This window comes from Strix aluco, chromosome 16 (assembly GCF_031877795.1).
Source record: "Strix aluco isolate bStrAlu1 chromosome 16, bStrAlu1.hap1, whole genome shotgun sequence".
NCBI classification, from domain to species: Eukaryota; Metazoa; Chordata; class Aves; order Strigiformes; family Strigidae; genus Strix; species Strix aluco.
In genome coordinates, this window is record NC_133946.1 from 19,406,295 (window position 1) to 19,428,506 (window position 22,212).

Consider the following 22,212-nt stretch of genomic DNA (forward strand, 5'->3'; position numbering starts at 1 on the left):
TTGAGGCCATTCCCTCTTGTCCTGGCGCTGGTTCCTTGGCTCAAGAGACTCATCCCCCCTCTCTGCACCCTCCTTTCAGGGAGTTGTAGAGGGCCAGGAGGTCTCCCCTCAGCCTCCTCTTCTCCAGACTAAACCCCCCCAGTTCCCTCAGCCGCTCCCCATCAGACCTGTGCTCCAGACCCTGCACCAGCTCCGTTGCCCTTCTCTGGACACGCTCGAGTCATTCAGTGGCCTTTTTGGAGTGAGGGGCCCAAAACTGAACCCACTCATCGAGGGGCGGCCTCACCAGTGCCGAGCACAGGGGTGAGATCCCTTCCCTGCCCCTGCTGGCCACGCTAGTGCTGACACAAGCCAGGATGGCATTGGCCTTCTTGGCCACCAGATTTGCAGTACAGCTACGTGATCCTGCAATGCAGGACTAAGTACCAGTTAAAAAAAAAACAATGGAAGTCCATACACTAACTTTCTCAAGTCAGACACAGTTTATTACCTCTGTCACCTCTTCAGGACAGTGACCCAACTCATCAGAACAAAGCTGCCATTTTCTAATTCCAGCTGAGCTTGTAGCAGAGGGACCTCTGTTATACAGTCTTGAGCAACAAGAATAGCAGAAATGTCAAAGGAATCTTACTGAAGCAAGAACGCATTGTTCGCCTGCTTCACTCCTCAATTCGCATCTACATTCAGATGCAAGATTATATACACCAGGTTGTATACTTATTTCAAGAAATGCTAGTTGCTCTGATTTCCCTAGGGAAATCTAATGATGGAAAAGTTTATCGTCTTTCACATTGTAGCTGGAGCAAATAAGAACCATTGCAAATATCCATTCTTTGTTCACCAAGATCTTAGAATAACAGCTGCACGACTCACCCGATCTGTGTATTTTTGCAGAGCACACAGGATGGTTGGGGTTTCCTTTGAAATATATTTTTACACTCTATTTTAGATTTTCATACCACTCTATTTCTCTGAATGCAGAGGAATAGGAATGGGCTTGTTTCTTAAGAGATTAATGAGGTGTTGTCCTGGCTATACATTGCCACTGAGTAAATAATATCTGCCAGCTCCTTAGTTGGCAGACACCAGGTTAAGTCCTTTCAAGTCAGTAAAACTGTGAAGCTTTAGGCTAAGTGCTCTTATTCAGAGAGTTAAAGTGGATCATTCCTGACTATTGCACACAGCTATGCAAAAATCTCATTTACAAATTAAACTTTACTTCTGCTTTTGACCTCTTTTCTCCGTCTGTCCTCCTTTCTTTCAAAAGTTGTTGGCAAATGTGAGGTAAGCAATTATTATCATTTACACCTAACATCACAGCAGCCTAATACCACAGAGCTTACAGGTTTGCTCTGACAACCCAATACAAATGTCATATGTGAAGAACACAAAGATACAGGATCAGAGTCTCATCTGCTCTGCAACCTAGTGTATGAAATATAAATAGATGGAAGTGTCTCTTTGATACTGCTCATTTCTAATTCACTCAAGCAGATTCCTTAGGAAATCTTATCCCTTATCACATTATCTAACAGTAGCATTATTCATAAGACAAGACCACGCACAAACACCCTGCTGTGTCTAACACCACATAAAATTCCGCTCCTCCAACACAGGTGGGTCGAGCTAGTAGTTCTTCCTGCCCTGCTCCCTCCCAGCCCATTTTAGGATCTCAGAGGTGCTCCATGCCTCCTGCAATATTCTGTAATGTCTTGCTCCAAACCACCCATCCCAATAACAGCAGCACATCCTCCCAACTACATCCTTCCCTAACTTGTAACTGCCACATCCTTTCCACTGTCTTCTGCTTTTAGGAAGCAGAACAAGAGGTGCTCCTGTTGCACGGGAAATTTGTCTTTCCAGTCCTTTCAGGTTTAAAGACTACCACCAACCTATCATTAAGACAGGGTGCACTTCAGAGCATCTGGAGAACCAGATGACGTTCACATCTTTATTACTGTCTATGGTCATACTTAACATCCCAGGCTTTCTCTCAGACTATATCAAGCAGAAGAAAGGGGGAGGTCAGCAAACCTGCTACTCACTCAGAGAGACACAGCAATGTTCTGGTCAGTGAAGCAATGTTTGATCTCATATGTGGGTTATAACTTGTGTATCTGCCATCCCAGCACAATAGCATCCCTGGGTACTTCTCCAGATTGGTTTATTCCATTTCCTTTTCTTTTTGTTCATTCCAAGCCTCACCACATCAGACTATTGCATACAGACTACTGAAACACGCAAGGGACACAACATCCTAGCTTTTACTTCTTGCTTTTATTCTAGTACTCCATTAATAGCTTTTCATTGCTTTTAAGCCCACTACAAACCTGTTTCAGCTGCCTGCAGACCTTGTCTAACTTCTGTCCGTCCCAGTTCCCTAAGTTTGTTTAGCACTTGCTTCTTTATTGCTCTAGCGCTGAGGCTGGCCAAATTTCAGGAGGTGAGGGTAAACTAAGAGAATCAAATACATTACCCAGTGAATAGTGAAACAGAATATACTATCCATACAATCGAATAGCCTCTATCAGCCCGTCCTAAACACCTGTGAAATAAGAAAAGGATGAAGAGATGTAGCAACCACAAACCCTAAGAACAGCTTTGGTTTGATATTCAGCCAGTCCTTCTATTCAAGCATTTATTTTGCTACCTAAGTTACACAGAAAAACAGGAGCTGGCCAAAACCAAATGCCCCAGCGCTGAACTTAAAAGCACTATTTCAAACACTAGTCAGATAGAATCAGCAATTTGGGGAAAGGAAGACTAAGAAAAAAACCTACATAAGGCTTTGCTCCCAGAAAAAGGTCCTACCACCATCCATTTCCCTTCCAAAAAGACAGACTCAACGGAAGAACTCATAAGAGCTCAAAAATCTCACTGGTATTTAATGAGGGTGAGTAAGTACTGATGCACATTGTGGAAAGTTACTCTAGACTAAACAAAAAGTGAATTCAACATAGACTTATGAAACTGCATTTCAACCCTCTGTAGTGGAGCTTATTCAGAATTAAAGTAGCTGTAATCAGCTCTAACATAACTCAATTTTGAAGAAAATTGAGTAAAATAGAGGCCACACTTAATAGCTATGGTACACAAAGGTAAGGAGAGGCAGACAGAGTGAAATGCTGGTACCAAATCAGATCAAGCTTCCCAATTCTCCCATGCAAAGAGTTCCTAAATGAATTTTGATTCCTTTGCATTACTTAACTTGATCCATCAAGTAGAGTCCTTACATCATGCACTGAAGGGCATTAGATTCTGAGTATTGTGCAGTATGTGTTAGGAGGTACCTGCAATCATTTGTGTCTCCTGAAAAGGGAGTGGGCTGGCCGAGGACATTCCCCCTAGCTGCAGCAGTGGCAGCTGATCAAGGGAGACTTTGCCCTTGCCAAAAGGAGTGATGAGGGCCAACAAACCATACGAGATAAAAAGCTGAAACTCTTCCAGTACCGAGGACTGACTGCCAGATCCTGACACATAAGAAGACACCGCTCATTGCTGCTCACACCTGAGTGAGGACTTTAATCAAAAAAAGCACGAAATAGGTGATTAATTTTGCACATATAAGCTATACCATTAGACTCAGCACCCTGTGGACTCCTGCTGCATTAGCATTGAAGCTGTAATACAGTAATTACATCTGGCTGGTCAGACACTTCCTCCACAAAAGGGGTATTTATAAGACTGTTAAAGCTGTCAAGGACTTTCAGCCTCAGATTCTGCCTTCCCAGTGTAAATTTCCATTCACAAAACTGCCTTAATTTCAATTGATGTTGTTCATTTTAGTTTTAAACCACCTACCTGCCACATAAACAGCCCTTACTAGCCTAGACTGACTAGTCCTGACTTTTACTCATTAAAAATCAGCAGAAACAACTGATTAAGGCAGGGGTCTGGAAAGAGTCCTCTATTGAGGCATGGAATCCCACAGTCACTTATTTTTTTACAGGGTGAATTTTTCTTGGGGGCTGTGTGCCTCAATTCATTTTGTAATTCCCAGGGGAGCAAAATGAATGTGTGAAGCACAGTGAGGAACAGTCTTTTATAAAGGAATCAGCAGCTCACCAAACTAAACCCCAGCTTCACTTCACTCTGAGGTTTGCCAAACCTCACAGTGAAGTCCTGGACTTGAGCAGCAAAAGCAGCTCACTTCCTGGTCTTCAGCTGAACAGGACCCACAATATACACTAACACCAACTCCAGCAAGCACTCACTACTCAAAGTCCAGCTTTGAGTGGCATCAAATTACATTTTGATAAAATACATCAGGGATGTGGCTCAAGCCTCTGCTAAATCATGGACATCTGGCACCTTATTAATCTTTGGTTTCACAGCAGTCTCCTTGTGCTGGCACATTTGCTTCCTGACATCTCAGCCTTTTGAGAGTTAATGACTGGCAAAACCAGAATTGCCAAATCTGAAGGATTTAATTTCCAATTTAAACCAAATTCAACCTCTTACAATGTTTCCTGCCTAAATTTATCTTTCTGCTCCAGACTTCAGATCATCACTCTCACCAGGGTAGGCATTTGGAGTAGATAGCTACCAAAGTTGAGTAAAAAAATAATTCAAGGCTACCCTGCAAAAGATGTCTTCACAAACCTCTCCCTCTTCTCTGAAGAGTTCAGGGAAACCCACACCACCACTAACTCCCTTCTCAGAGGTCTCATTCTCCAAGGACATGTTAAAGCATGGTCAGGAATGATTGGCAGCTTCTTAGAGCTGTTAAAGATTGATTCAGACATGACTCACATCTCATCCAAGTCAGGTGGGCAACTTCTGCTGCAATACAGGACACTGTAACATGCATTGGGAATAGCACCAGCACCTTAAAAAAGCAAACACTGCAACGGCATAGTGGCTTAATACTCACACTCAGCAGGAGGCACTTGTTTTCTTTGATGGCACCTATGCAGCCCACGAAGCCAATGATCATGACAAATGTCCCTGTGACGATCAGTAGGTTGGCAGCTGACAGGGACGGGAAAGAAGAGGAGAGGGTGGCAAAGTTTCCTTGGGTAACAGCCAGCCAGATGCCTACTCCAAGGATTCCACAGCCTCCCAACTGGGAAAATAAAGAGAAACAGAGAAACTCAGTTATTGTATCCAAGCAGCCCCAGATATTAGTCCATATCAATATGGCAGCGGTAGAATGGCTCTGCTGGGGTAAATCCAGCAGTCACACCTTACAAGAAATCTTTCCCTACGGCACTTTCAGTTGGGAAAACAGACAAAGGAGAAATCAAAAAAAAAAAAAAAAAATTATAGAGGGGGAACTCATCAGTAAGATGTAACACTCAAAAAAAAGACCCAGATTTCCTAAATCCAAGACATGACTTCAAATATTGGGTCTCTTCCTTTCTAGTGAAAAAGCAGACACTGAGTAAAAGAGAAATTCCCAAAGATTCAGATCTCAAAGGGATTGAAAATATCCATATCCTACTTAGGTACCTCAGAGAGCTGCCCAGAATGGCTGAAGCACTTTTGATCCCCTGTTCTTCCCATCCCAATACACCATCTCCCATCCCTGGCACATGCCATAAACAAATCTTGACAGAGCATCCCCTGGTAGGACACCTCACACCTCCTCTTAGTTCCTGTCCAAGATCTAGCCTCCCTTGGAAGAAAGAGCATTTTGAATAAGGGGGCCAGAGAAGGAGGGAGAATCCTCTTGTAACATTAAAGAAAACCCAAACAGATGTTTACTCCTAATGTGGCCACTGGTTTGGTAATTCAATCCTCAGAAGAGGACTTGGCTGGTTTAGGAAACGTTTGAGAGGGGAGCAGTAGTACAGGCTTCCCAGGCATGTGAGCAAGAAGGGAGGATGCCAGTGCAGGCAGCAGCCACAACATAAAATTTACAATTATTATATACATAAGGAACTTTTAAAAAATGCAAACATTTATAGGTGTGCTGCTTATAATTGTGAGAAAGCCTGCACAATTGTAACAATCTGAGCAATTAAATAGAATTAAACCAAAGGGGATTTTGCATTATTATACAGTCACACAGCAGAGCATCACTTAGGTTTCTTTCTTTCCCACTCTCTCTTTAAAATAACCGATTTTTATTGAGTTTTATAATTGCACTTGATTATCCAAATCAATTAAAGGCTAGGAAAGAAATTGTGTTCATAGAGTAGTAAGCCAGACATAGGAGCGTATCAATTAAATGTCTGCATAAAGTGGATGAACATAAGGCAGCTCATGAACCAGGGAAGGAAAAAGACAGAGCTAATCCTGGGGCAGAGCTAAGCCTCAGAAATGAAACACAGAAGAGAAACACAACAGCCAAAGCAATTTCTTATACTAATTGCTAAGGTTGCCTCTGCATGCCACTGAATTCCCCCTCAATAAGGGACAATAAAGGCAGCTGTGTCTCAAGGCAGGGCTCCTCACCCCAGTTGCAAACCAGCCTGTTTTGTTCAGAACTAAGGAGCCAAACTGTACCTCATTGTAATGTACCTCAGATGCATCATCCTGCGTGTCTCCACTGAGAGAAGGCAGACTCCAGGACACAGGACTCAAATCATCTCATTCATCAGCCTTTTCGTATACAGGCATCCCATATCACCACACTCACCCTTTTGCAAGCACTATGAAGGGACAGTCCATGCCCTGACCACATACATACACTGGAAATACCTCCCCCACTTACAGACCATGATCTTTAACATGGTCTAAAATAATTGAAGAATAACCAGGGGAGAGGAGGGGAAAGAATACTTAAAGAAGGTAACCCATAGCAAATCATTTAGGGCAACTGAGGGGATATAAACTAAACCTATCAAGATGACACAAAGAAAAAGATGGAAAAAAAAATAGGAATAAATTCCCTAAAATAGGAATAAAATTCTGAAGGTCTACTGGACTACAGAACAGCAGGAGAGGTGGCAGACACCCAAGCTAAAACTGAACTAGTCAGATCGCTCAAATACAGTCAGGAGTAGCACTAAACTGGCTGAGGAATACAGTGGAAAGCACAACTGCGCTTCTGCCTCTGCAGCCTGGAAGATGTTCTGCCTCAAAATCAGCCTCAGAGCTGCAGGCACAGCGAGGCCGCACAAATGGCCCAGTGAAGCCTAGCGAAGCAGATGCCCAGCAGCAGCAGAGGCAGCACCTTGCAATACATTTAGTTATTATCTTCAGTTCTTTGTTCTGAAGCAATTCAACAGCACCAGTAAGAGGCAGCTCATTCCATCACCTTTCGCCCTCCCTATGTTGCTACACTGCTTTGGGTGACAGTGACACCTACAATCATCATTTGTGTTATGGGAGGTGGGTCCCGCCAAGGATGCTGCTGTGTTTGGTAAAGGCAAGACCTATTTGCCCGCTCCTCCGTCATCCATTAAATTCTTTATGATGTACAATGCATAACGCTTGAGACATTTTTGCCCCTAGGACATTTGATTCCAGTGCCTTCTCCCTTCAAAGTCATTCTTGTCTGTGGAAACCGGGAATTCACCAGTGGCACAAACCATCACAAAACCAGGAGACGGTTCACACAAAATGCCGTGACTGTGGCTGTACACATTTAGATCAGGGAGAAATATTTCAGGTCAGTTGGCCAGCAGGAGTATCTCACTACGTTGCCCTTGCTTCAGAGATACTCTAACATACATCAGGCTCTCTAGCAGCTCATTATCTTACTATTTTTGAATTTCCTTATGTTGATTAACCAAACCCTGAAACGCACAAAGGGATCCTTTGAGCATTAAACCATCTGGCTCAAACTGGATTTCACAAAGCGCTGCTTAGGAAATGTCAGCACGCAGTACTGAGGTCTCCTCCACTTTAGTTTAGCTCTGTTCCTTTTCCCACACCAGAATGTTCCCCCTCATGGTCCTTGAATAAAGTCACTAAGCTGTCACACCAGGCCCTGGGAAACGGAGGCTGCCCTTAACTCTAGTCTAAACTGCTCTTCCAAGCCCCCTTTCCGCCAAGGAGTGAAGCACACCTGTAGGTCTCCATCCAATGACCATAATAACACACAAGCACCTGGTTAAGGAAACACTTAATGGAACCAAGACCCACCAAGACAGCCACAGGAGCCTTTCCAATGAGAGCAGAATATTTTCTGTTCCCAAATATTCAATAAACTCACTTTCTCCACCCCACCCCTCTTTCAGAAGCGAACAGCAGCGTAATTGCCAGTCTAAGATACAGGGATCAGAGGGATCACGTTTATTTACTCTGCATCAGAGCGAAGAGAAAACTGTTGTAGTTGGTTCTATGCTGCCTGTCTGTTTTGATTTCTTCATCTTGGTATCTAAAGAGCTGTTAAGTTATGGATAATTTTACAGAGTTATTTATGATGTTCCCTTTCCTCCACTTTCTCTCTCTCTACACCATCCCCAACCCCTAGTCCTTGTTTGTGCCAAACAGTCAGAAACAGAGTGATGAGATAATAAGTCTTGACAGCTTTCAGGGCTTGCCGAGATGTGAAATTAAACAAAACCAAAACCATTAACAGGGCTACTCTTGACAATTTGAGGGCTTCCATGCAGTGAAGCTGTCATGGTTAAAAGAGAAAACATTAAAACAAAAAGACTAGTGAGAAGTCTACAGCTTGAACCTGATCTACTGACAGCCAAATATGAGTCTGTATTGACTCCATGTGGTGAGTGCAGGGTTGACTTTTTGAAAAAACAAAACAACAAATCCCGCTCAAAGATGTCAGGCTATTGACAACAGCATTTTTTTAATCCCCTTGTGAAGGGATTAACACATTATTTGCCTAATTGTTCATGATAATCCTCTCTGTTGCAAACAAGGCAGGTCACAGCAAAATCTGAAACAAAACGTAGTTTCCTCTAACATTTTTTTTCCCAATAAATGTTGCAAATTTTTGTAAATTCTTTTATTCTAAGGCTAAAACAGAGGGACATCAGAAGGGATAGTGTCATAGTCCTAAAACTTAGGAGGTTTGAGTTAAGTGTCTGTTCCAGGACAGACCTCAGTGTAAATCTCAAACAGGCTGTTCAGTATGGCTGTGCCTGAGTTGCAAAATCATGAATACAAAGACACAAGTAGTCGGTTCTTTGCAAACCCTGGACTTTGCAATTGGCTGTGGAAGGAGCAGTTTATTCTGCTCAAGACAAATTGCTCACAGGCATTTATACAGCAGAGTCAAACAGTAAAGCGGGTGGCTTACTCTAAAAGCATAGATTCAGTCTGTCTCTCCTTCCCCAAGAGATACAATGACACTTCTGCACTCACTCTCTTGGCAGAAAAGCTGCCTATGGAATTAGATCCTCCAAATTCTTCTAATGGGTTGGAAAATAAATTATTCAGACTTCAGTGCATATATTTAGAATTGATCTTACAGTATGGTAAACAAAGTAATCCCAAGCAGGCCTGGATATATGCATGTTGTTGGAGAAAATTATTCTGAAGTTATAGCTACGCACTTAAAATACTGCAGGACCAATTGCTTCATTGTTCATGATAATGGTGTTGGTGTCTTTAAGTGGGTTTTTTATTGGTTTTATTACACAGAAAATGCATCTAATCAAGGCTTCTCATATTGTATCTGATCAGGATCTACCCATCATACTTCCTCCTTTAGGAAAAAAAAATTATATAAAAAAATTTTTAGAAAAAAAATAGGGCACTCAGCTAGATGAAACTCTTTCAACATTACGGGCATTTGTACGTTTTCCTTACTTCACCCTCCTCCCCTCTTTATTTTTAATGTTCACTTACGGTTTGAATTTCAGGGGTTTTTTGCTTGCTTGCTTTGCTTGGCATCAGCCTATTTTCAGAGACAGGGTTATAGATACAGACAACAGCCAAAGAGTTAAGTCCTTGTTTCTCCTTACCTATATCATACTCTTGGATTTGTATCAATGAAAGCATAGTTTATTTCAAGTTTAGAAATCACTTCATTCATCAAATTAATCAAATTTAGAAACAAATTCAAAATCTCTTCCTCTCCCTCGGATCCATTGGACTTATAAAAGCTGTGTTTCTTTTCCAGTGGGTGTATGGATCCTATCTAGACTCTTCTCTCTCAGCCTTAGCAAATCTGGACTAAAGACCTGCTAAACTCTACACACCCAGTCCACTTGATCTTTTGCAGTTTGCTACTCAATAGTTGCAGGGAAAGCCTAGAACTTATGCCTACACGTGACAGGCTCTTGTGTTGGTGCAATCAATAGCTAAAGTAGAAACAACTCAGTGCTTATGCTATAATACATTTAAAAAAAAAAAAAAAAAGATTAAATTATCTAACTGCCCTTCCAAAGCAGAATAAGGATGCCTCCACTTCAGCTCTTCGCACACATGCAATTCCTTCTCTGTAGTGCTGCCTTCTGCTCTTGCAGCCATGGCCCAGGTTTTCAGTATTGCTTAGGGAACTTGGGCAGCCGCCAGCAAATTCTCAGCTGTCATCACTCCAGAGCACTTGAGCTGTCTCATAATTTGCATCAAAAAATCAATGAGAACTGGGCTTACAGATCCTCTAGAGCATTGCAAAAAGTCTCCCTGATTTCCCACTCTAAGAACTAAGCATGTCCTTTCCACCCCATACTCCACTCCATCTACACATCTTTAGCACCTTGATCATCAGGCTGGCTGAGTCAGCACAGTCCCCTGAAGTCTTTTCAGAGAAGCCTTAATACAGGCAGAAAAGTCTCCAATCTATTGAGTCCTGGGATAAACCTCGTAAGTTTGTTCAGACTTGGGATTTCAACAGTAGGGCACATCATGAGGTTTGTACAGAAGGAAAAAAAAAAAGAAAAGAAAAAAACCCACAAGCCTACAGGCTGCAAACCCCCTCTGTAAAAGGGAACAACTCAGAAAATCCTTTCCTCATCTAATTCAGATGGGCTCTCAGTTGTGTTGCTCCTCAGACAGACACGTCTGGTCTCAACTCCTAAGAAGTGCTAGCTCCACCCAGACAGACATTACCCCACATAAATTACACACCACAAACAGATGCTGCTCTACTCCCAGACTCAACTCTTTCTTTTAGAAGAACATCTACTCACTGCAGTATATTCTCTCAAGCTGAAATTTTATTTTGTTCTGGTGTCATTTAATTCCACTTTTGAACTCTTTCACCAGTATCTCTATGACTTATAGGAAGATGCTTTAAAAGAGCGCAACTGAGTAAAGTACGAAGCATTTCAAATGCCAATCTCTTCAGCTCTGCATATAAGCAGTTAAAAATTAAAAGCTCTAAGAAACTAGCTGCTTGGCCCTGCCATCCCATATTCTTTTAATTTTGCTTAAAAATTAGTTTCAAATACAAAAATGTCATCTTACAATATGGGCTGTTACGTACATGGGCAGCAGTCAAACACCTCCAAGAGTTGCAGGCCTACATTCCTCACTGGTGTCAACCGGCATGACTGATCAGTCACCACCCTGATCAACAACAGCCAGGGATCTGGCCTGAATGTCATACTAGAATTTTTCTTACGAATTCATTAACATGCTGTCTGCCTCTCCTTTAAAAGCCACTGTCTTGTCCACGGTGCAACACAGTGTATAGCACTCAATGTGATTTCAAAATAGACACGATGTGCCATCTTCCACGGGCCAGAACTTGATATCCTGCATGACAGGCAAGCAACTGGTACACGCACACAGGTAGCTGAGGGCTACAACCCCAACTTGTGTTCTGCCAGCCAGCATGACATCCTGGGATTCGTATCCTCGCTGCCCTCTAACTACACTGCAGTCTTGTCACAGGTTCAAAGAAACACACTTCAGTAGTTCATGTTGTTGTTTCCTTTCCTTTTAGACACTTCTCTCCTATAAATAGGCTTTGTTTTAGATTAGTCCACCCAGTGTGTAAGCCTGAAAAACACCGAGAGCATTTTTATCAAGCCTAGGAAGTCTACCAACAGGACTTTGGAGCTCTATGTGGGCAAAGAAGCATCACAAGAAGGGCATTCATTTCCATAGTGTCAATAATGGAAACAAATAAAACGCTGCTTCTTCAGTTACCCTGGTGAGGATTGAGCCTCAAGAGCTTTAAGCCTTAAGAAATTCATTATTCTTCCCCAGTTGAGTTCCACCACTAAACTGCAGTCTCATACAACTAAAGTAAATTTGGGGACAATTGAAGATGTCAAAAGACAGAATATCATGCTGACACCCCGCTAATGGAAAAGTGAATAAAAAGTCATTCCGTTAATCCCTGCTGTTTTATGAGTAGCATTCTCCTACACACTTGCTCCTCTAAATCATAGTTTTCTATCAACTACGGTTACAAAAGAACAGAACTACAACATTTGTGAGTGATATTTTCCTTTCATGGGCTCAAAATTCATTGAAACACTTAAACGTGTGCTCAATTGCATCCTTACCCAGCAAAGCATTTAAAGCATGTGCTTAACTGCCACTGACTTTAATTAGTCACTTCTGTAGTGCACTTAATTGCCCCATACTGCAAAGTCATATCATTGAGGATGCAGAAACAGAACAGGTGAGGATGACCTAGTAAGGCAGCATTGCTTATAAAAGATTAAACATGATCACAGAATATGAAAAAATGGTTATTATCAGTGTCACAAGCATCTAATTTGGAAACTTGCCTAAACTCGAATTCAAATTAAGGATTATGAGTAAAGTACTGAGTTAGTGACAACGCACTGAAACGCAGAGCAAATGCATGAGTCAGAAGAGGGAAAGGGATGAATACGCGACAACGAAAAGAATATGTCTCTTTTCAGGTTCTAGTTTTAACTGCTGCCAAATTGAAAGCGTTAAAGTTTTTTCATCTGCTTCTCAAATGCAATTTCTAAATCCACCTGGGATGACTGTAATGAAATTGATACAGTTGTAAAGAGGAATACACGCGTGAGGTCTGGAATCAGAATCCATCAAATCAAGTTAGATCTTTTAAAAAAGAAGCAGAAATGGAAGAAAACTGGGTGTGCTCTGGAGTCCAAGTTCTGTCCCATCTGTAAAATAATACACAACTTTTTAAATTACTTTGCAGCATAAACTTCTAGAAGACTAGATCTGGAGCTCTTGACACAATTTTAGTCACCTGTTGTTACATACATAGCACTAAATACTGAAAACAGTAGAAACAAGGGAAATGGTAAAATTTGGTCTTTTATATAACACAAAGCCTGTGATTTCTGTAAAGGACGTTGTTGACAGATAATTTTACCTAAACCATTTCGTGAGATGCTGAGAGAAACTGAGGATAATGAGCATCAAACAATGACTGCAGAGGCCACAGCTCAGTTCCCTGGTTTACCATAGATTTCTTGCATTGGATAAAATCCAGATTATTTGGTCTTTAGTGCTTTTCTCTCCCCTAGAGGCATTGGATGGGTTTAGAGTAAGAGGTAGTAAAATAATAAGATGACAAGGGTCATATAAAAAGCAAAGATAAATAAACAGGTTTCTTAAGGAGTACAAAGATGACAGTGATGGTCCTTGTATTTTGTATTACTCAAAAAGTTTTTAAAACGTGCTAACAGGCACAGTCTGCAGAAAAATAAAATGAAAAACATTTTTATATTGCATGTTTAATCCATCCATAGAGGTATGTAGATAGCACAAGGCTGGTTGCTATAGAAACATCCATAGTGAATATAGATACTATAGTTGAAATGCAAAATTAGTTGTGTATCTAAAAAAGAAAATTGCTGATACTGTGAAAAAAGGGACGACAGCTAAAGCTGATATCCTCCCTCACAAAAGCTTTCAAAAAGTAAATCTTGACTATATAAACCAATTGATTAAATAGTCTGAACAAAGAGTCTCCTGCAATGCACCCTGGCAGAAGCTGAACTTAGGTCTGGAAGTTGAGTCAGATCACAAGGAGAGTCTCTGGTTTCGGTCCTGGAATGGGGGCAGGTGGCTTTTACTAATGTGTTTGGCTCTTTACATCTTGAGGCTGATTCTAAGAGCATCCTTCCCCTAGGTCCAAAATTGTGCTGATGCATTCCACTGTGATAATTTTCCTGACGGAGACCTTTTCAGAGAGAAATTGGATTTCTTTGCAAACATACAGTCTACACAACAGAACAGCTCTTCTTGAGTCCCTCCAGTAGCAACGCAGCTATGCCACGTTCTCCTCTCTCATTCACCTTTCTGAAGTTCACTCAGCAGCCAGTAATGGTGCCAACAAGGATATACTGGGTCACCATTAAACACTTCTCTTAAACCTACCAGCTGACAGCAGAGGCCTGGAGGTGCAGGCCATGGGAACACCAGCAATATGGCACTCCCTTCTCTCGATCCCATCATAAATACTGTGCCTGGGAGCTGCTCCCTCTGGCCAGGTGCTGGCAACACCTGAGGACAGGCACATCTGTATCGCAGGAAGTCCCTCCCCCAAAAGCACAGGACTCTCAGGCTGATTCCTGGCATGCCCAACTCTCTCGCTTGAGGAGCTCAAGCCCTGCTCAGGAATTGAGCCCATCCCCAGCAGGGACAGGAAGGCTTTGGGAAGGAGTAGGATGTCTACACAATATCTCAGCTCCTAGAAAGCTGTGGGACATGACTCCAGCACAACTCTCCTATCTGAATGAGTCACAGGCATGAAAACCTTCTAACTGCTATTTATTAAGAGGCTACTTCATACCCACCCTTCCAGTAAAGCTAAAGACACATTCCAGTCCATATCACAGCAACGCTACAGCATCAATCAATGGAAGTAACATAAGGTGTGAGGTTAGTGTTGGGAATAAAATGAACAAGAAAACAACTGCAGTACAAGGTGGGGGTGCTGAGGCTTCACGAATAAAAGAAAATTGTGCAATGAAAGACTGGTTCAGATTGCTCCAACACAATTTTCCACCCTCTCCTATCTTTATTTCCCGCCGCCCCCCAGCCTCTCTGCCACATTTCACGGTGAAAACCTGTTACTCTCTAAGGATTCAGCTTAACCCCTTGACTGTCATAACAGCTCACATGCAAAATGAAGACTCATTGCCTTAATATTCTTTCCTGTATTAAAACAACCCAACAAACACCAAAACCAAGTGGAGTATCCGAGATGCAAATGCAAACTTAGCTCCATGGAGGACAGCCAAGCATACCAGAAATAGCAACACTAATAATGAAATGTGAAATACATCAAGATGAAGGGAGACCTCCCTTTTCTGAGGTTTAGCTTTCCACAGAAATGGGGAGAATGACCAAACTTGTACACCACAACTGGCTTTTAATGAGAAGTCTTTTTTAAGCAGTCCCATCAATAAGCAACTCACGTGGTCGTGGGTAGGGTTCCTACCACGTTCGGTATTGATCCCCTGGTCAATAACAGACTTGTAAGCAATAATCACACCCTAATAACAAGCAGCCTCACATCACAAAGCCCATCTTCTTTCACTGAACACCAGAAAGCTGAGCAAAACGTATTCTGGATCTTTTATGGATTCTTTTTAATGGATTGTTAATAATATTTGCACAGGTAAACAAAGTATTTACTACCATCACAGCTGCCTAACAATACCATGTAAGCAGTCCCTTGTAACAAAACCAGCATTATGACTGGAATAGCAGCTCTCGCTTCAATAGTTCAAATGCCTTGTCAAGAAAACTATTCTAATTGGGTGGGAGTACAAGAGAAAACAAAGATTACTCCCTTGTTTTATGTTAGCAATTTTTAATGATTGTTTATTTATATTAGGGTTTGCTATGCAATAGCACATCTGAGGCTTTTCTGTACTCTTACTAGTTCTATTTATATACAATTGCCTGTATCCCAAGCCACTTCCAAGCACGGGCAGTATGCCATCAGTAATGAATGCCACCTCAAATAATCTTCTTTTCTGTGCTAGTTATCCCCAAAGGAAACACTACAGTCCTTTCCTATCATCAACCAAATATCTGCTATGGAAGCATTTCAGATGCTCTGGAATAAACACATTTAGTTAAACAGATCTGTGATCAGCAGCTTCATTGCAACGTCCAGACAGGAGAGCCCATAGAATCCCTTGCTTTCACATTTTATTTTGCTTTTTCTGTTTCAGGGATCTGCGGAAATGAACACAAGGACTATGGAGTAAAAATAAGCATAAACATTCCCACTGGGACTGTCCAAACAATGAGCTTGCACTAAGGGCTACCTACAAGTACCCCTCTGGTCATCTAAGTACTGTTGAAACTTCTGAACTGCAGAAGGTTTCTGGACTAAACTCTATCTTCTTTTGTCAAATGCTACAGGATACAGCAAGAAAGACTGAAAATACCTCTTCTAACTTCAGGTCTATACAACCAGCTTTTAGACATCGAGAGTGGGATTCAGGTCCCCTGACTTTAGATGTCAGTGCTATGAGTGGTGTCTAGAAATCAGTGTGGCTCATCATAACGTAAGCCTGCCTTTGGTTGGCTGAATAGCTTCCTAGACACCATTAATGGCATTGATTAGAATCTCTCTGACTGCAACAGTAACCCAGACATCTAGAGTTAGGGCAACCCAGATCCCAGCTCAAATCCATCTGCACAGATTCTCCTTCCTTTGTCACTGGAAAGAAACAGGCATCTGCAAAGGTCGCTCCAGACTATGCCAGAATAGGCATCCAGGCCAAATCACCCTTTGGGAAACCTACTCTATGCAGTGATTGTAGGGTAGCCAGAGCAAACAGCACAGACTTAAACATAAAATCTCTTCCTTGCCCTATTACCTAAAAGACAGAAAAGATGACTCTCTCTCCAAATGTCAGGTCATGAAACTTCACAACCCTCCCTGAGGTAATTTGGAAATCAACTCATCTACCCTTATTAATTAAAAATGATTGCTTTTTTCCTTCTTTACGATAAAAACATGCTATCACATAGATACTAAAACCCCACGTGTGTGCAAATGCACACAGAGAGCATGAAGAATCAAATTATCTGTTGAGCAAGTCCCTTCCAGTCAATGCTTGTGAAAGCATTCAGCTACCTTTACACTCTTGCACTGCCCATTACATGTATTGCTTAGTAGCTCTTAATAAAGGAGTATGACTGACACGAATGTCTAGCTTTTTTATTACTTTGCCTCCTCATGTTATAAATTCATGAAACAGTTGTAGTTTATCTCATTTTTATGTTTGTCAGTTTTATTTACACACTCACTCTTGCCATTAGAGGGGAAAAAGCTTTTGGGTTTCTGCAGATCCTCAATCATTCTGTGCTGAGGCTTGAAATGAGATGGAAACAAAGACTTCTGGCTCATCTAAAAATAAACCGTCATCTCAAACACTTTCTCAGCACAACCTTCCATCATAAAGCACTGCTACATAAATATGGCTTTATAAATTATATATCTTAAGTCTTTGCATGCTCACAGCAGTTTACCAATAAATGTTCTGCAATACCTGCTAAAAAAAACAGACATAAAATCATTGCCAATGATGATAAATGATTACAGCTTAATAACAGTCAAGCTGACAAAGCTGAAATGTCCACAGGGTGTATCGCATTTCAAATGCCACAGGTGGAAAAATAAAAAGCTTTCAAATATAAATGTTACAGCCTTCAGCAAAGAGAGGAAATCTAGAGAACGGCCTCATGACACCAGGCTGCGTACCAATGTCCCCCAAAACAAAACAGTGGAATGCAAATTTAATAGGCAAGAGAATAAATGAGCTTCAGTTGCAATGTGTCTGTGCTAGGTGGGACAGGTCTGACTAGAGAATAAAATCAGAGAGACATGGCAGTGAGACATTAAAGGAAGTCAACATTGAGAAGCATAACTTTATCCAAAACAATAACAAGAGGATATTTTGGATAGTGAACCATATTCTTGGGTTAAGTACAAAATTAGCTTCTCTGGACAGAAAGGTGGAAGGTGGCAACAAGACTCTCAGTATGAAATCTCTCAGTTAAGTTCAGGCTAAAAATCACGTTTATAAATCAAGGGAAAAGTCTTATTTAATAACTCATCATGAGGGCACTTGCAGTCTGCAGCTGTACTGTAGAGAACCTGCTCATAATTAATGACCTGTAGCCACTTAAAGCTAAATGACTGATTTCAAATTGTAAATGAGCAGCTCAGTAACGACGTCTCAAGTTGATCTCAGCAGTCTCCATTCCCATTCCATTAACCATTTAACTGGCAAAACACAATCAAAAGGACAGAAAGCTCTTGTCACCAGAGCCTGCCTTTAGCAGCTTGTCTTCAGACGATGAAGTGAATCCCCAAGAGGTGTTCACTTCAGTAATTTTTCTGGCATTTCAGTTCCTGCGTGGTCTCTCACTCTCCCAAGGGAGAGTGAGCTTTGCCTACCAAGTCAACAGCAATACTTGGTGGTTAGTCTAGAATGATGAAATCCTGCCTGGCACGTGGGACACCTCAAGAACTATTCTAATGCAATGGGCTTCTGCCAGGACAAAAACAACAAAAAGCATCCAATTTTCAGTCCACCTCCTCTCTTTCCCACAGCTCTCTAATAGTGTGACTGTCCATTAAGAAGATGCTCTCTCACAAGAAAGATGGGTATCAAAAGTGGTCGATGGCCCCAGCCTGTCAGTGTTTAAGAGGCATTTGGACAATGCCCTTAAGAACATGCTCTAACTTGGTCAGCCCTGAACTGGTCAGGCAGTTGGACTAGATGATCGTTGTAGGTCCCTTCCAACTGAAACAGTCTATTCTGTTCTAAACTCAGTGAAATCATTTGCATGCATTTGGTAGAGAAAGCCAACAGAAAGCTCCAAAGCTTCCAGACTAAAGCAACATGAGACTAAAGGCATTTCCTACCTACACTCTGTGGGCTTTTGCCATCCAAGCTATTGGATACTACACATTCAATGATACGTTACGAAGAGATCTAGAGTTCATCCTTCCACTTTACTTGCACAGCCTCCAAGACAAACAGACCTGCTAACAGTCTTCGTATCTGTCATCCACATCACGACTGTTGGTGAAAATACACTCTCTACACAGTTGCTGACATGCTGCTGCTCTCTCTTCAGGTTCAGGTATGTTAACTCTGAGTGGGATACACAGTCTCATTTTTCATCAAGTACCTCTCTTCCCATCACAAAACACTTCCCTCAGATGCCACTTGCACCATCTATATCCTATGTCTGAGCTGTCCCATGCTGGATCTCAACATATGATAGAGCAGGAAACAAGGTGTGAGTGCCAGTGCAGATGAATTTGCCCAAAGCAGCATGAAATTTAAGAGAATGTCTGTCTCTGTTGTTCTGGTACAAGGTGGCAGGGAATAAAGTGTGTTCAAGGACATACAGTAACAAAGAAAGTAGAGGTTTAGAAGGAGAAAAGTCAGGGGAAAGGTCTGGAGGAAGAGGCAGCTTTCTCGACCTAGCCTGTGCTCTTCCTTCACTGCAGCAGCACAGGGAGAGCTGATGACAATATGATGTCATTGTGCCCCTTTATTTTGAGGGAGAAAGTTGCTATTGGCAAGCTGCTGTCTGGGTAATTGCTTCCTTCTTGGTCTGATGAATCTGAGATTTGTTGTCAGCCTTCCAGGGGCAGTGAAAAGCTCATCCATTTTCTCCATTTTATCTGGATGAAATGGCCATGGGATTTGCTCAGTTGGGCAGCATTAGTGTGAATGATTATGAGGAAGTGCTAAAGCACCACCAAGACACACAGGGTGCTGCCACGGCCGTGTATTAGTCCTCTCTAATAAAAACTAGTCCTTACAAAGAATAACTATCCTCAGTTCTAATCTTTAATAGCTATGGCTGGTGCAAGCAGCTAGAGCTAGTTTCTGAAATACTTAAATAAATACTCCTGTCAGGACCTCCAAGGAGCTGTGATCAAAGTATGACACTGTTTTCAGCGAGCTCAATGCTGCAGCAAAGTCAGGTCTCTTCAGGCTTTCTACGTAAAATACCATCCTGCTGTCCCAAGCCCAAGGAAAGCAGGGGCAGGCTTACCTTGACAGCTTTGTAAGTACAATTATGCACGTTCGACATGCTTACGTGAACTCACATGTTAGAAGAGGCAGAGTAGAAGACATTTTAGAGACAAAGCAGAAACGGCTTGCCCTGCAGTGAGACCCTCTTCTTCAGAGGTGAGTTCCCAGCCATTGTTCCCACTGAAAGAAGTTCTCATTTGGTAGAGGTCCTACTCTGCCATGCTTGCTTTCACTCAGTACAGAAGTCCAGCAGAGGCTTCCAGGCAACATCATTTTTCAGCTGGCTCAGGCAGGAATCTTGCTGCTTTGTTTTACTCTAGATTCAAAGTCAGGTCCTTTCTCTTTAAACCAACACAATCCAGGGCAAAACACGCAGTGAGCCTGCAACAGCTACAAGTAGCTAGAACATCCCCAAACTCCAGTGGCACAACAGCACCTGGCACTTAGCATACTGAACACACTTTCTCCTAAAAGGGGGAAATTTCCCCTAAAAGGGCCTTTGACAAGTAGAACTTTCAGCTTCCCTTACTATTAGATTGACAAAACAAGAATACCGTTACCTTAAAGCCAACTACAAATGGGAAATTTACTCTGACAAAGGGGACAGGAGGCTCAAAGTGAAACTTTTGTGTCTCCTACCCACGAGCAGCTCTCAGAAAGCCAAGCTTATTACAGACACATTCAACTCACAATAAAACTTTGCTATAGGGCAAGAAAACCAATGGCAGAGAAATAATTTCTCTCTGCAAAGCATCTGCTTGCTGACTTTATTGCTGTTGCCAACTCAAACTGCAGAATAGTGGCAATATTTGTATGAAAAGGGGAAATGCTCAGCATTGCCAAAGAGAAATAGTTCTCCTCTCTTGACATCACCCTCCTATTGCTCTCCTTTGTAAAATGGACCCTCTGAGGGTCTAGCAGGAAAAGAGTCCAACGTTTCTCCAGGTGCCTCTCAAAGTATCGACATATACAACAGCTCTGTACAGAAGCTAAGGCAGAAGCATTTGGATGTGGGGTTAAACAGGTGCCAAACCCTTCTGCAAACCCTGGGCATCACCTCTCACAAAGCAGTGGTCACAGGGAAGCGGGAGGCTGTCCCAGCTCTGCAGCTGGAATGCCGACCAAAGGGTGCTTGTTGCCTGTCCCCAGGCCTTAAGGTTATTATCCCTGAGCTGCTCTGGGGACATTACAAGACTGTTCCGCTGCATCCTGTGCAATATTCAGCCCCAACCATTAAATTGTACCTCCAGAAATGCTCACTACAGTCTGTTCCTGATAGCACTGGTTATAGGAAAGCTCATGCTTGGGGGCCACAATGGCTTACCACCACCTGTCCCACAGCAAACAGATTGATGCAAGGGCAGCCAAAGTCCTTCTGGCAGAGGCTGGGAGAAAAATATCAAGCCAGGCAGCAGATAGAGGGAGTTTGGAGCAATTCCAGCTTCATCTGGCCCATCTGAGACACTTCAACAGGTTCCACCCCAAGGAGGTGATTTCTGTGTGATGCCGGATGGGCACAGCGAGAGGGAAGAACCACTTACACACAATGCTCTGCACCAAGACATGCCATCTACCTTTCTGAAGTCAGAGCTTGGCTTTTTTTACAAGCGTGCTATTCACAGCTAAATTCCACACAGGTGTTGCTCATGCCTTTCACCCCTGTGGTCTCTTCTCTGGACCAACTACAGATGAGGAGTTTGTCAAAGACTTTGCATCCACACGCTCTGTTCTCTGCTTAGACTTCGTGAAAACCTGCCAATGTGGTGCTATTAATGTATATACAGACCACAAGGTTTAGAGCTCACTAGGTAGACTTTGATCAATGAAATGCCTCTTCCCTGGGGCTGCAGCTGCTTCATAACAGCTATGTGATAGGATTTGAACATGCCCAGGAAAGTTTATCCAGTCCTAATCTGCTAGCAATGGTCTCTGCTGTCTGTGTTAAAATGGGGTAAACCTGCAGTCAGGCAGAGCAGATGAGGGAGAAATAAACCAGTTTAAGTCTGTCTGGGCTGCAGAACACATCAGATAAAGCCATATCTAATACAACAGGAGCTAAGGGAAAGGAAAAATAATTGCTACAAAAAAAAAAAAAAAAACCAAGCTGCATGCCCTCATACATGTTCACATGCACGTGATATATAACGCATCCCCTTTAATGGGATACTCACTAGACAAATCTCTGATGTAATTTAAAGTATTTCAGTTGCATAAAAGCGTGAGACACATGACACACCCAAATCCAGCTCCTACAAAACAGCACAGACCCACAGACATCTAAGAAGCTATGCAAACAGGCAGAACCTTTTCCCATATGGTACATGTCCCTCCCCCACCTGATGCATAGGGAACATAGTGGCTAGAAACGTACAGAAGTGAAATACAGACCCCTTAACTGTCTTCAATTAAAAGAACTATTGGCAAT

The 22,212-nt window shown here is 42.3% G+C and overlaps 1 protein-coding gene across 6 annotated transcripts in view; it reads right to left on the reverse strand.

Annotated features, from left to right (window-relative positions):
* Positions 1-22,212, reverse strand: part of TSPAN4 (tetraspanin 4) — a 455,720-nt gene that overhangs the window by 71,900 nt on the left and 361,608 nt on the right. For all 6 annotated transcript variants that reach the window (XR_012625475.1, XM_074842682.1, XM_074842680.1 and 3 more), the window contains one exon: positions 4,874-5,065. Coding sequence is in view for 5 of the 6 variants with exons in the window: in XM_074842682.1 (XP_074698783.1) it covers positions 4,874-5,065 (192 nt within the window). In the remaining variant the exon portion in view is untranslated. The remainder of the gene's footprint in view (positions 1-4,873; positions 5,066-22,212) is intronic.